Source organism: Pinus tabuliformis, chromosome Q (genome assembly GCF_031772625.1).
Source record: "Pinus tabuliformis cultivar Carrire ecotype Pingquan chromosome Q, CPIR1, whole genome shotgun sequence".
Classification (NCBI taxonomy): Eukaryota; Viridiplantae; Streptophyta; class Pinopsida; order Pinales; family Pinaceae; genus Pinus; species Pinus tabuliformis.
The window spans coordinates 646,265,194-646,278,122 of record NC_142296.1 but is presented as its reverse complement, the minus strand read 5'-3'; the positions used below and the strand labels follow the sequence as shown (position 1 = coordinate 646,278,122).

At 32.1% G+C, this 12,929-nt stretch overlaps 1 protein-coding gene across 1 annotated transcript; it reads right to left on the bottom strand.

Moving 5' to 3' along the window:
- Positions 1-8,203: 8,203 nt before the first annotated feature.
- LOC149221155 (CO(2)-response secreted protease-like) lies at positions 8,204-12,711 on the bottom strand. Its single transcript, XM_089385015.1, has 11 exons — positions 12,572-12,711; positions 12,390-12,481; positions 12,226-12,296; positions 11,994-12,152; positions 10,940-11,051; positions 10,298-10,856; positions 9,860-9,975; positions 9,533-9,778; positions 9,311-9,425; positions 9,006-9,231; positions 8,204-8,760 (listed from the first exon to the last, which is right to left on the bottom strand). The coding sequence occupies exons 1-11, from the start codon at positions 12,647-12,649 to the stop codon at positions 8,219-8,221; spliced, it is 2,316 nt and encodes a 771-aa protein (XP_089241141.1). The 5' UTR covers positions 12,650-12,711; the 3' UTR covers positions 8,204-8,218.
- Between the last annotated feature and the right edge of the window lie 218 nt (positions 12,712-12,929).

Sequence of the window (12,929 nt, the reverse complement as noted above, 5' to 3'; positions counted from 1 at the left end):
CTCCGTGGCTGAGGATGATGCCACCTAGCTTCACGTGCCAAAAAGCAGAGTAATGCAGAGCCGTGCCACTGCTGGACACTCCTGTTGACCGGTATTTGCCTCCTCGTTGACCGCTGGCTTTTATGGTTATTCTGGGTGATTTGGAGGGACACGTACCATGTCCTTGATCCATGGAACTTGCCCATGTGGCTCATCTTCTCGGAGGACACCTGTAACATATCATTTAATAAAACAGCTGCGGAATCTGGTGCGAGCTGCGGAAACCTGGATCAGCTGCGGAAAACCTGTGTTGGCTGCGGAAACGCAGCATTCTGAACCAAAATACTAAACCAAACAACAGTCATTAGCAGAGTTATAAAACCATGTAAAAAGTCCTAAAATACAATGATTTAACCAACTTGGGTGATGAAATGAGTGGGAAAAGGAGGCTGAGAGGTGTATGGAAAGGTACATGTTCAAGGCTCTACAATATGGAATAAAGGGTTTATTATTTTTTTAGCTAAAAAGGTGTAACTAATTTATTTAAATGGATGAATCTGGAATTTGAGGTGAGAAACATTATGTTGTTGTCCTTGGTGGAGAACATAAGTGATAATGATTTTTCAAAAAGAAAAAATCAACAAATTGCTATTAAAAGTTGTTTATATATGTATAATAGCCAATATATATTCCAAATCTCTTTCCTAAATCATGGAATACCATAAATAAGATAGCAGGGTATGTAGGACCGCCCAGTATCCTCGTAGGGAGCTTCATAAATGGCCCAACAAATAGGTAATCACTCATTACAAAGCGGGTTAGTAGATCCCATCATAAAACTAAAGGTAAAGGGCCCAAAGCCTGCAAACTAAAAAATTGTCAGAAGATGCTCTGACCGGCTTGGATGTGCATGGGATGCTCCAATAGGCCTCATCACACATATACGATCAAAAAAATAAACAAATACATCCATTAGAATGCTCTGATCGACTTGGACGCACCTGGAGATGCTCCAACAAGCCCCATTACAAGCATATGTGCAAAAAAAGTCCACTAGGGCTGAAACCCCCCAAAAAAATAACCCAATAGGGCACATAGGCTCGCTAACGAGTCCTAGAGGGAGCACAAAATATGCCCCAAACAACGGACTATAACACATTTACCTACGGATCTTACAACCCCGAAATAGAACTTGAAAATGAAAGGTACAAGGCCCTTAGGCAGAACCCATCAAGGGTTTCAAATGATGTAGAGTCAAAACCCTGAGACAGGGCAGACACTGATCTAGAAGCCACAAATGAAACCTGAAAGTAGGCAACACGAAAAATAAGCCACAAAGCTTGAAGTAGACCTACAGAGGCACTAATAACTAGAACCATGAGTATGGCGGAAAGTGGCGAAACCCAGGACAGAGAACATGCCACAAGGCCTAGCGAGAAGATGACGACAACCCCTGACCCTGACGAAACACAATGGAAAACCATGTCAAACAACTATGACGATAGAAACATAAGAATTCAGAACCCTAATCCCATAAAAACCTTGAAACACCCCACAAAAGCACTGCACAGAGAGTACTCGCAATAAATAGATACACCCCTAAGGAGAAGGAAGACAACCACTAATTTCATGGACGAGGAGGCATGATCCAGGGGAGTGAGGGTGACTAGGGTTCCAGCCGACCCACTAAGATAAATAATATTATTATGTTTTCATTTCATCGCCTTTCAACACATATACAAGAATAATGAATCAACTAATTTATGGTTTGAAGGAAGAGATAGCAGTGGATCTTGGAGAATGGTCTATGAGAATTTCTACATCCATCTTTTTATTTTCACTGAAATTTAGTTGCCATAAAAATGAATGTGCCAATGTTTTCCATTAAAAGCTATGTGAATGAGTCCATAACCTATTGAATAAAATCACACAATAAATGTTGTTCTAGTTCCATGAGAGGAGTCTCCATTACCAAAGAGGCATATGCACCTCCATATCCTACATTTACTGAGCTATATGGTGCAATCCCATTCCATTAACATTGTTTTGTACCACAAAAACTTATGCATTGCTTCTATTTGACTGCCCATTATCGACATGAAAACCCTTGTTTCTTCCTTCGATTCCCTTAAGCCTTAAATGTGAATTCTAAGTTCAATACATCATGTTGCAATATACCTCTTGCAACATTATTTTCACATTGTTTGAACCTCTATACAAACCCCTTAAGCTCAAAGAACTCATTGTTTACTACAGTAGTGAAAATGTTGCATGCTTACCCTTAACTTTGTTAACAAGAACCAACTATTAGATAAAGCCCTAACTATGTTAGAAAGAGAAAACCATAAAACTAACCAAAAAAACAAAACAAAAAAGTCTTACATCACTCTTATCCTTCTCAGGAAACTTAATAATAAATTTAAAAAAAATTATTAATAAACTAAAAAACCCTAAAAAAATCCTACATGAAAAAATAGATGTCATAATCATACTATTCTATATTATATCCTTTGAAAAAAAATACATGTTGCTTCGAGAGTAACAATAATATTTACACTCTCTTTCCCTTGCACTTATGTCATGAGAAGGTTCTTAAATTCTTTACCTGACCACTACTTACTACTATTTATGAGTATACTTCAAGCTAAAAAATTACTACTATTTATGATATATTCGAAGCTAAGAAATTAATTTTACTTATCGCTCTTATGTATCCCTCCTTTGTCTTAAGTATCCCTTCTTGCAAATGAATCCCCATTTCCTCCTTCCTATTGGTATCTACGTTAATGTGCTCAATTTCACTGTAAGTTTGGGTGGAGAGTTTGGTGGGAGTGAGACATATGGTCATCAATCATTAAGTTTGGTAGGCTCTTCAATTTTATTATTTGTTATGTTTTTCAAATTCCAATTATTTTTGTGGTTTTTTATTTAAATTTTAAATTAAAATAAAAAATACAAATTATTTTTAAAGATAAATAGATAATTTAATTTTAAAATTAAAATCACTATATAAATTAAATGAATAATAAATATTAATAAACCTAATCTATAACAAAAATTAAAAAAAATCAACACTTATTAAATAAAATATACAATATTGAAAATACACTAAATCCATGAAAAACAACATCCAAATTCTGGAGTATTGAATAAATTTTATTTTAGTTAAGAAATGAAATTTCAAATTTTTATACTGACTGTAATTTTTATTCTCAATGCCATGGGAGAGAGAGACTGCATAATTTACTTCCACCTAACTGTCAAATAGATATATTGTTGGGTTCAAAGCATAGTTACCAAACTTTGGCCGAATCGGTGTACGGAATGCATCTTCATCGTTGATGATTGGTCTGACAGTTTGTTTCTTCCAACATGTAAATTAAAGTTGGTGGAGTCCATCTCTAAAGGTGGGATGAATGGCATTCAATCGTCGTTTAGTATAAACTTCAGAACCCCTCAATCAGACATGGCATTCAATCGTTGTTTAGTATAAATTTCAGAACCCCTGAATTAGACATCACTCTTAAGCAATGAGCACAATGAATGGCATTCAATCTTCGTCTAGTATAGGAATAAGCCACAAGCCATGAGTTTATAGTATTTAGTATGATATTTTAGATTTATATGTGTTAGAATCCGCGGAAAATTTTGAGGCGAAATCTTGGTTTGTGTTTAAATTAAAACTAACAAATCACTTAAAGAGAGGAGATGTGAATCACTACTATACCTTATTATTTTTGTGCGTAATGTTGTTACAAATAAGTCTATATGTTTAAAAATTTTATAGTAGGTGTTAAATCTTTTATTTTTGATTTTTTTTTATATTTATTATTAAAATTAAATGATATAATATTTCTTTAAATTATAATTTTTTATCTTTATTTTTACTTTTTAATTTAAATAAATTTAACATCTTAAAATTTTTATTATTTTAAATTACCTAAGCTAAATTATTTAAAATATTTTATTAAAAAATAATAAATAAATTGTCAAATTTTTACTCATGCTATAAAAATAATATGATAATAAAGTTTTTAGCAAAACTTATAAATATATTTAAAAGGGTTAAAAATACTACACGATATATTGAACAAGGCCTCATAGATAGCGTTCTTGCCACTTAGTTTAGTTATTGAACTTTGAAACGTATGAACCAACAGAAACATTTGAACAAGGGCTACACAAAAATAGTTAAATTAAAGTAAAACACAAAAATTTTATTAGGGGTGATTGAGAGGGATGTAATCATAATAATAAGCAAAGTATAAGTCTTGTTTTAAATTTTATGTGCTCAAAGTATTGAGTTTGATTTTATCAACCTTTACTTAATCATGTTTTTAACTTCGTTGTTTTATAGCTAATATTATTTTGACTAAATCATTTTACAAAATTACAAAGTTTTAGAAATAGAACAATCATAATGTAAAACTATGATGTTGTTAAATTGAAACATTTTCATACTTGTATTTAATGTGGTAAAACCAAGTGTCTTGCGCACTCACAAAAATGTCTAAATTGGAACATCTAGATGTTAGTGATGATGTAGAAATACACTCATTAAATTATGTTTCATATAATTTAATTTATATAACTATAAAAAATAATAAAACTTGAATAAAAAATTGTTTAAAAATTTTGAATCAAATTAACTAATTTTTAACGTAAATATCAAGCAATAAAAATTAATTATAAAATATGAAAAATAATAATAATAAAAAAACCAATAGAATCAAAATTCTTTACATATTTATAATTTTTTTCAAGTTTTTCACTTAACTGATAATAATTTAAAAAACATCAATAACTAAAAAATTGAGAAATCTTAAATAACTAAAAAAAAATAATCTTGAAATGATTTAAAAACCAACAACTTTTACTTGTAATTAATTGTTATTGATTTCCCACAACCACACTCCTATCCATTTTATGTTCTTCAAAATCATGATGGTTAAAACCCTTTTTTTCTAAACCATAAAATTAAATGATAAGATAAGTATAACAGAAAATTTAGTACCCATCTATTTCAAATTTTAATAAAATATTTAGCCAAAATCCATGTTGATAATGATACTTTTGCAATGTTTTTTAGAAAAATAATTTGAAACATTGTTTTATTATATACATAATTTAATAACCATAATAAATTTAAATATTAAAAAAAAAAACTTATTTAAATTAATAATAATCACAATATTTTAAAAATAAAAACATCATAATTAAATTTTTAACTTATTTTTAAAAAATTATAAATCAAATCATTATAGAACTTTTCACATTTTTTAAATAACTTTTTCACACTTATCTTCAATTTTTTAAAATGTTTTTTTAAACAAAATGCTTGCTATTATTATCTTTATATAAACAATTTTGGAAGAACTTTTCCCATATAGAATTATACATCACTCAAAAATAACTCTTACGTGACAAATTGAAAGTCTTTGAAATCGCATCAGATTAACTTGGGTTTTGAGTGGCCCGTTATTTACGTAGCTATGGTATGTGTGAACAAAATCATATCATCTGATTGTTAATAAAATCTTACAAAATATTATAGGTCTCACTTAATTTTACAAATCTCACTTAATTTTACAAGACTATATATATATAAAGAAAAGTTGACGTTTGTTTCATGAGATTATTCTACACATATGAAGGTACACTCTTGAATTGAAATGTGATCCAGGGTGGCGAACAATATTTCCTTTTACATTTGGGAAATTAGTTGTTTATTTTATTTTATTGAGCTATTGAGTTGGTTTGCAATCTATTTACTTCATGTTTACTCAAAATGAAATTTGTTAAAAAGGTTTTAGGCGAATTAATGTGTAAACCTCATATAAATGGAAGATCACTTCATTGTTATTTCTCATCATTATTTGTTAAAGTTATTTTAACTATAGTTAATAATATAAATTAAAATATAATTTTTTTTTTCATTTAAAGAAAATGAGAAAAAGATAATACTTAAATTTTAAAATGTTAAAATCATTTTTTAAAATTAAAAGAAGATTAAATAACATTTGACACAATTTATTCAGGTTACTTGATGTACCAAATCTGTTACATGAATGTGTATAATGTATTAAGTGACGGATGCCATTGAGATCTCTAAGTAATGAGAATGGAAGGGGTAACATTGTTGCTTAAAATATTTCCAAAATTACAATCCAAGTCCATAATATAATCTTCTCATTATAAATTTGATGTATCAATGTAGTTGTTAGACCCAAAATACTATCAAATCCTTTTTGCATAATTCACTGTGGACAATTCAATTGTGTTACATCAAAGGTTTATGCCAACATTCAATACTTTCTTTAATACTTTCTGTAATGGTTGTTAGTGCATCCCCATAAGAGTATTCACCCCGTGTTCTCTAAATTCCTCATTATAAATTTTATGTATCAATATAGTTGTCGCCCAAAATACTGTGGACAACTCTGCTATATCGAAGGTTTATGCAAGCATTCAATACTTTCTTTAATGGTTGTTAGTGCATCCCAATAGCAATATTCACCCCGTGTTCTCTAAAGTCGGTGCATTATGCTTTTATACATTACTTCACTTATAGTGAGGTTAGTTTCTATAATGTAGTTTTCATGAACTGTTTTTGAATTGTATTTTGTACACTATTTTTATGCACTATGTAATTTGAAACTATGGAAAAAACATTTAACTGAGTTTGAGTAATTTGATTTATAAGACATTTTGAGTTGTCTTAATCTAATGGTTATATGTTTTGGAAATTTTTTGGAGCATATTTTTTGGTTAGCTAAAATTTATAGGAATTATTAATATAATTTGTCAACTCTAGCACATGGCATCTCTGTACTATATGACTATACAACAATCATTACCAAATAAGAGTGAAGGCCCTTAAACCAATCAATTTTCACATACATAAAATTTAAAACTTTAAAAAAAATAAATTAATTTGGTTTGGTAAAGTTAACTTTATCCATATTCATTTGATTTTTCATACGTATTCAATGTATTATCAATACCTTATCCCTGCAAGTGGAAAGATAATAAATATGAAACTGATAGTACATGATATGAAAAGATTTAAGTTAATTAATCAAATTAAATTAAATTATATAACATAATGTAAGTAGTTAGATGATTATATGCCTACTAACTATATTATTTTAGTGTATCCGTGATTGCTACCAACCACAGAGTTAATTGAACCCATGACCTCCCAATAACTTAAACAATTGGGCTAACTCTCAAGGTTACCTACCATCCATCCATTTCTTACTTATTGATAATTGAATTTAAAATTCTTATACATGACAAATATATGATTAAACAATTTTAACTATTCTTCAACAAAACTCATAAAAAATATTTTTAAAAAGTTAGAAATATGACCATATATTGAATACATATGTCTATTATATAGAATTAGCACAATCATATTACTAATTTAATATGATTGATATACATAGATTAAGTGTAGTTAGTGTGATCCAGAAGTATAACCAAATATTGAATCCATATATTGAATACATATGTCTATTATATACAATTAGCACAATCATATTACTAATTTAATATGGTTGATATACTTGGATTAAGTGTAGTTAGTGTGATCCACTTGAAGGGATCACTTTGAGTGACACTAAGAGAATTGAACCCATGACCTTTTAATAGAAAATGTGTTTTAACAACATGGAATTGACCAATTGAGCTAACCCATAGGGCTAATTAACCACTATTAATATAACATTGACCACATTATAATGTTTTATAAGATTTTTTCTAAAGCATCATTTCTAATTTGAATAGCACTCACTAAATTGCCCTACTAAACTGCCAAAACTTGGTTTTAAATAAATTATTAATTTTACATTCAATACATTTATATACTTTCTTTAAAAATAAACTAATTATTTTAATATTAAATTTTTAAACCATTTTTATTTTTAAATTAGAATTCAAACTTAATAACTATACCAACTATACAGTTATTTAGAATTCAAACTTAGTAACTATGGTTCACAGTATGGAAACTTATTTTTTCCCTTCTTTCCCGTGATATTGATGACTGTGCACGAAATTACCAGAGATAATTATATCTTAACAATAAACCATTATATCTAACAAAAAAACAGGTTTACAAAAAGCAGGGTTCGCTTGTTTTATTACTTTATGGTCTATGCAAGGAATAAGCAGCCTTGCTGGTTTCGTTTGTTTTATTACTTCCCCATCTATAAGGTTGTTTCTTATGGTTTGGTCACACGAGATTCACTGAAAAAGGAGTCCGGACATTATGCTTTCCATCGCTCCACATCAGTGTACCGAAAACATATCCTTTGGTGGCAACCTTGGTTGCTTTAAAAGCTACATCGAAAGATAGCTTCTTGGAAGTTTGAGAGAATTGAAGAATTTGTGGAGAGACCTTCACACTCAGACCCGGCGGTGCATCGATGGTAACCTTGTAAGTGGGTGCGAGATCAGGACTGATGTTTGTGACGCTTCTACTTACAGTTGTGCTCCCATTCAAAACATTTAACTTGGAAATGGCTATACTTGGATAGTTCATGTTACTGATCAGATCCACCTTTGTACCGGATGGACACCTATAGGTTTTATTCGCAGCGATGAGCTTGATATTCTCATTGTCCAGGCCGTAATTACACAGAATGTGGAAGTAATCATCGATTGATGTTTCATATACAAGTCCTGGTTGCAGAGCTCCGATTGGATTTACCACTCCCGCTCCAAAATCAAATGGCGTCCCAGTCAAAAATTTTCCCATATTGTTCCTAACAATGGCTGCCATTTATATTAGAGTGCGGATGTTAGAAAGAGAGGCAGTTGTGAAACGGGATTTTTTGTGACATATATACATATATATGCTGACATTGAAATAATTAAATATCCATTACCATTAACATTGACTACAATCACTAGTTGAACTAATTCAATACTTGACTTCAAGGATGGCCCTGAACTAACCCTAGGAAAAAAGTTGGTTTAAGGGATTATGCATTTCAAGAATAAAACCTGATCATAAGTACCTGTTGTCATCAGGGCTGATCTGATAACAGAGGGGCTCCAAGTAGGATTCATAGATTTTAAAAATGCAGCAGCTCCGCTAACATGAGGAACTGCTACGGATGTTCCAGACATCATGTAAAATGTGGTAGACATCTTCTCTGGAAGAAATGGGCCTGGGTCTAGATAATCCGGATTGGCATCATCCCATGCAGCAATGATGTTCAGACCTGGTGCGCTGATGTCTGGCTGCAAATATCAATTGAAGGATTGAGGTTGTGATGATCTCTCATAATTAGCTTCTGAAAGTTAATTGGCTACTACTTACCTTGAGAATGTTCTGGGTCAGCGCTCCAGGACCTCTTGATGAAAAAGATGCAACAACAGGAGCCGGCTTCTCATTTGCAACCACCGTTGATGGAGTAATTGTTGCAACAGGATTTCTATAATGACAAGGCTTGGAAGATTATAAACAGCAACATTGTAATTGGATGAACCAAATGAATCGATATAAACATGTGAAAAGAGCAGGAATTGTAGGCGAACGCACCTGGTTGAGTTTATGTAAGAAAATATCTCTGTTGCAGACGATTTACTTATTGTAGTCCCTGCAAAGGTACCGTAATCATGTGCTTCAGATAGCTGTAAGTCGTCCACGACAATCATGCCTACGGCTCCAGTGAAGAACTCGATTTCTGATTCCATGATTCCCCTCGATGTAGCTGTGTCATTTGCAATACAGACTACAATCTTTCCTTTCGCTTTGTTTTCATCTAAGCAACCTAGAATACAATTGCTGCACAATACCTTCCTTTGAATTTCCCCTCTTCATGAAAAATATAATTATAAAATTCCAACATTGTGTACTTTAATTTACCTTGCCGCCACTGGGTCAAAGGGTCGTCCGTCACAGGACTCGGCAGGTATGCTTCCTCCGTACACAAGCGGGTGCACGGCCGATTGGCTGAGATTCGAATAGGTGATGCCCTTACCCTAAATGCACAGTACAAATCTTTAAAGCCAAATCCCAAAATACTGGATCTACAACTCATGAAAATTTTTATTTAATTTATATGCATTTTACAACAGGTTTGTTTATAGAACTAATCCACATCTGTTTCATCATCAGAATTGTTTTGCTAATTCGAGAGAGTGACAAAACTGAATTTTATTGCCCCTTTAGTCGACTTCTTTGTTCGACTATTAGGAACAGGCATGAAATTATCACTATAAAGTTGTGAAGAAATGAAATTATTAATTGTTGTGTAAAGTGAAAAAACATTATACTATTGTGTTTGTTTTCCCTTGTTCACACCTGAATAATCTTACGGTTGCCTAACACAACGTTTGACTGGAAATCCCGGTCGATTGAGGTCGCTCCGACTGTAAAAATCCATGGCGCAAAATTAACCACTGTTTGGCATTCTGGTCCCTCGTTTCCCGCAGAGGATACAACCAGAATTCCTTTGTGAGTAGCATGAAATGCTCCTATGACAATTGGATCGTTCACAAAATCGCTCTGATTATTGGACTCACTTCCAATTGAGATGGACACAATATCCACTCCATCTTTAACTGCATTGTCAAAGGCAGCTAAAATCTGCACACCAGGGCACCCATAGCCCTCCCCACAAACCCTATACATGGCAATTCTGGTAGAGGAACTGGCCGGTCCACCTCTGGTTGTTCCCTTAGCGAGACCATTATAGTTTGCATTATCCACAAAGCTGCCAGCTGCAGTGGAAGCTGTAAACGTTCCATGGCCACTATAATCTCTTGCAGTCATTATTGGTGGAAATACAAATTTCGGTTTAATACTTGTCACCAAATCCAAGTCCACTCCACCTGAGTAATATCTCGCCCCAATTATTTTCCTGTTAAAACAATTACATTATTTTAGCTGTACTGAATCACACCAGAGTAGAAACAACGAACTTATTTCAGTTGCATAGGTCACCTGTTGCAGTTGGAGGCATTGAAATCTTCTCCCTTAACGCACTTTCCCTTCCACCGCGAAGGAACAGGGCCCATACCCTTATCACTGAAGCTGGCTGCTTCCGGCCAAATGCCTTCAAGATAAAATTTTATTTTCTCACAAGTATTATGAATTTGTTTAAAAAATAATTACAAATCATTATAATAGATTTATTTAATTTCAAATCTACTCAGGTATTAAAAAAAATTGCACCGGATTTAATGTCTTAAATTTCTTTGATGTAAATGATTAATAAATGAAGAATCAATTTTTAATTATTAATTATAATTTAACCATTTATTTTATGTTATTATTTTTTAATTTAATTGAATAAAATCAAAACCTTGAACAGAATATTATATTAAATCCCTATCATACTAAAGTAGAGAGTGTATTTTAGGACAAACTAAACTATAGAGTGTTTTTTTAGGACAAGCATATTACTCTTAACATATTTCAAACTTTCATTTCCTTAAATTTAATTAGATTGAAGATTTTAGAAATTGTTAAAAATATGTTTCCAAATTTGGTTTTCTCAATTGAACAGGGAGAAAAACAAGAGAGTGAACAAAAAAAACATTGACCCTACACATATTCCAACCCCAACCACAATTTTCTTTGTTGAATAGGGTAAAAAAAAACTCAAAAAATCAGAATTGTAGAGTGTTTGATTCATTTTTTATGGTGGAAATGGATTCGGCAACATCAAGAACCCTGGGCAGCCAAAATCCTAAAGTTTGACAGCTATAACTCAGATTTTCAAAAAATTATGACAGATTTTGTCATAGTCTTACCTAAATTTCCATTATTTTCCAAACTAATTTATAGTATTTTTAAAATACACTTTTCAGAATTGATAAATATAAAATAAGACCATCAATGTCTTTATAAATTAATTTTTTTATATATAAATTTAAAATAAATAAACATTTTCATTATTATACTAATTCTCAAATAGTCAAATTTCAAATATTTTCCCCTAACTCTACAATCAAAACTGAACTTAACCAAATGGAGTTTCAAAAGACTAATATACCTGTATCTAGAAACCCTATTATGACATCAGTGCCAGAAGATTTCGGTTGTCTGTAAGAAGAGCCTGCCATGGCCAAGTCTTTTTCTAAGTAGTCCCATGAGTGCGTTGTATGAAGGTTTAACACTGGATCAGGGAACACTGATAATACTCCAGCTTTCCCTGCTAAATGGTGGGAATTTATATATCAGAATAGGAATACTCATTAACAACAACACTGGTTAACGAGACGTACCAACTAATGCTGCGAATCCATTAAAGGCATAAGTATAGCTACGCACCAGAGATTGCTCTGCCTGTCTCGTACTGCAAAGGTTCAAATACCCCCCAACACACTCATAAATATAAGAACAATAAAATCAATTCTGAAATTTGAATATTTATTTCATATTTTGATACCTTTCGAGAACAGACGAAAGAACCTGCAGATGACTGGTTACAAGCTCTTCTTTATTATTGTTGAGTAAACTCCCCATGTATACAATGTGCACCTGCATGCAGATCAGTAAAACTAGCGACATTAAAACTGAGTAATCTTGTAGCGAAAAGAGAATTAATTTGAAGAAATTAAGAGTCTGTACCTTTCCATCGTCAGCAATGGCGAGGCCGAACAACAGAGTGCAGAGAAAAAGCAATGCAAAACAAAGCTTGAACCCCATCACTAATATTTCTCACTACTATCTACTCAATCTGAACGGTCAGTTGTAAGACTTTGGTGGATGGCGGAGCTTTATTTAATGGAGGGAGAATGAGATCGAGCAGAGTGAGTAGTGTCTGTAGTGGATCTGATTTAGATTCGTGAGAGTGAGTGGTGTCTGTCTGGTGTCTGTAGGGAGAATGAGATCGAGCAGAATGAGTGAAATCCTTGCAGCACCAATGTTCAACGTGCTTAAAAAAGTCGCCATTGCATCATAAATTTGAGAATGCACGAAATGATGA

What these genes read in the sequence shown, in the direction of transcription:
- LOC149221155 (XM_089385015.1), bottom strand. Translation starts at nt 12,649, where the DNA reads ATGGGGTTCAAGCTTTGTTTTGCATTGCTTTTTCTCTGCACTCTGTTG. An exon ending in AATGCCTCCAACTGCAACAG is followed by an intron (nt 10,857 to 10,939) that starts GTGACCTATGCA and finishes TTGTTTTAACAG; the next exon opens with GAAAATAATTGGGGCGAGAT. An exon ending in TGACCCAGAACATTCTCAAG is followed by an intron (nt 9,232 to 9,310) that starts GTAAGTAGTAGC and finishes TGATATTTGCAG; the next exon opens with CCAGACATCAGCGCACCAGG.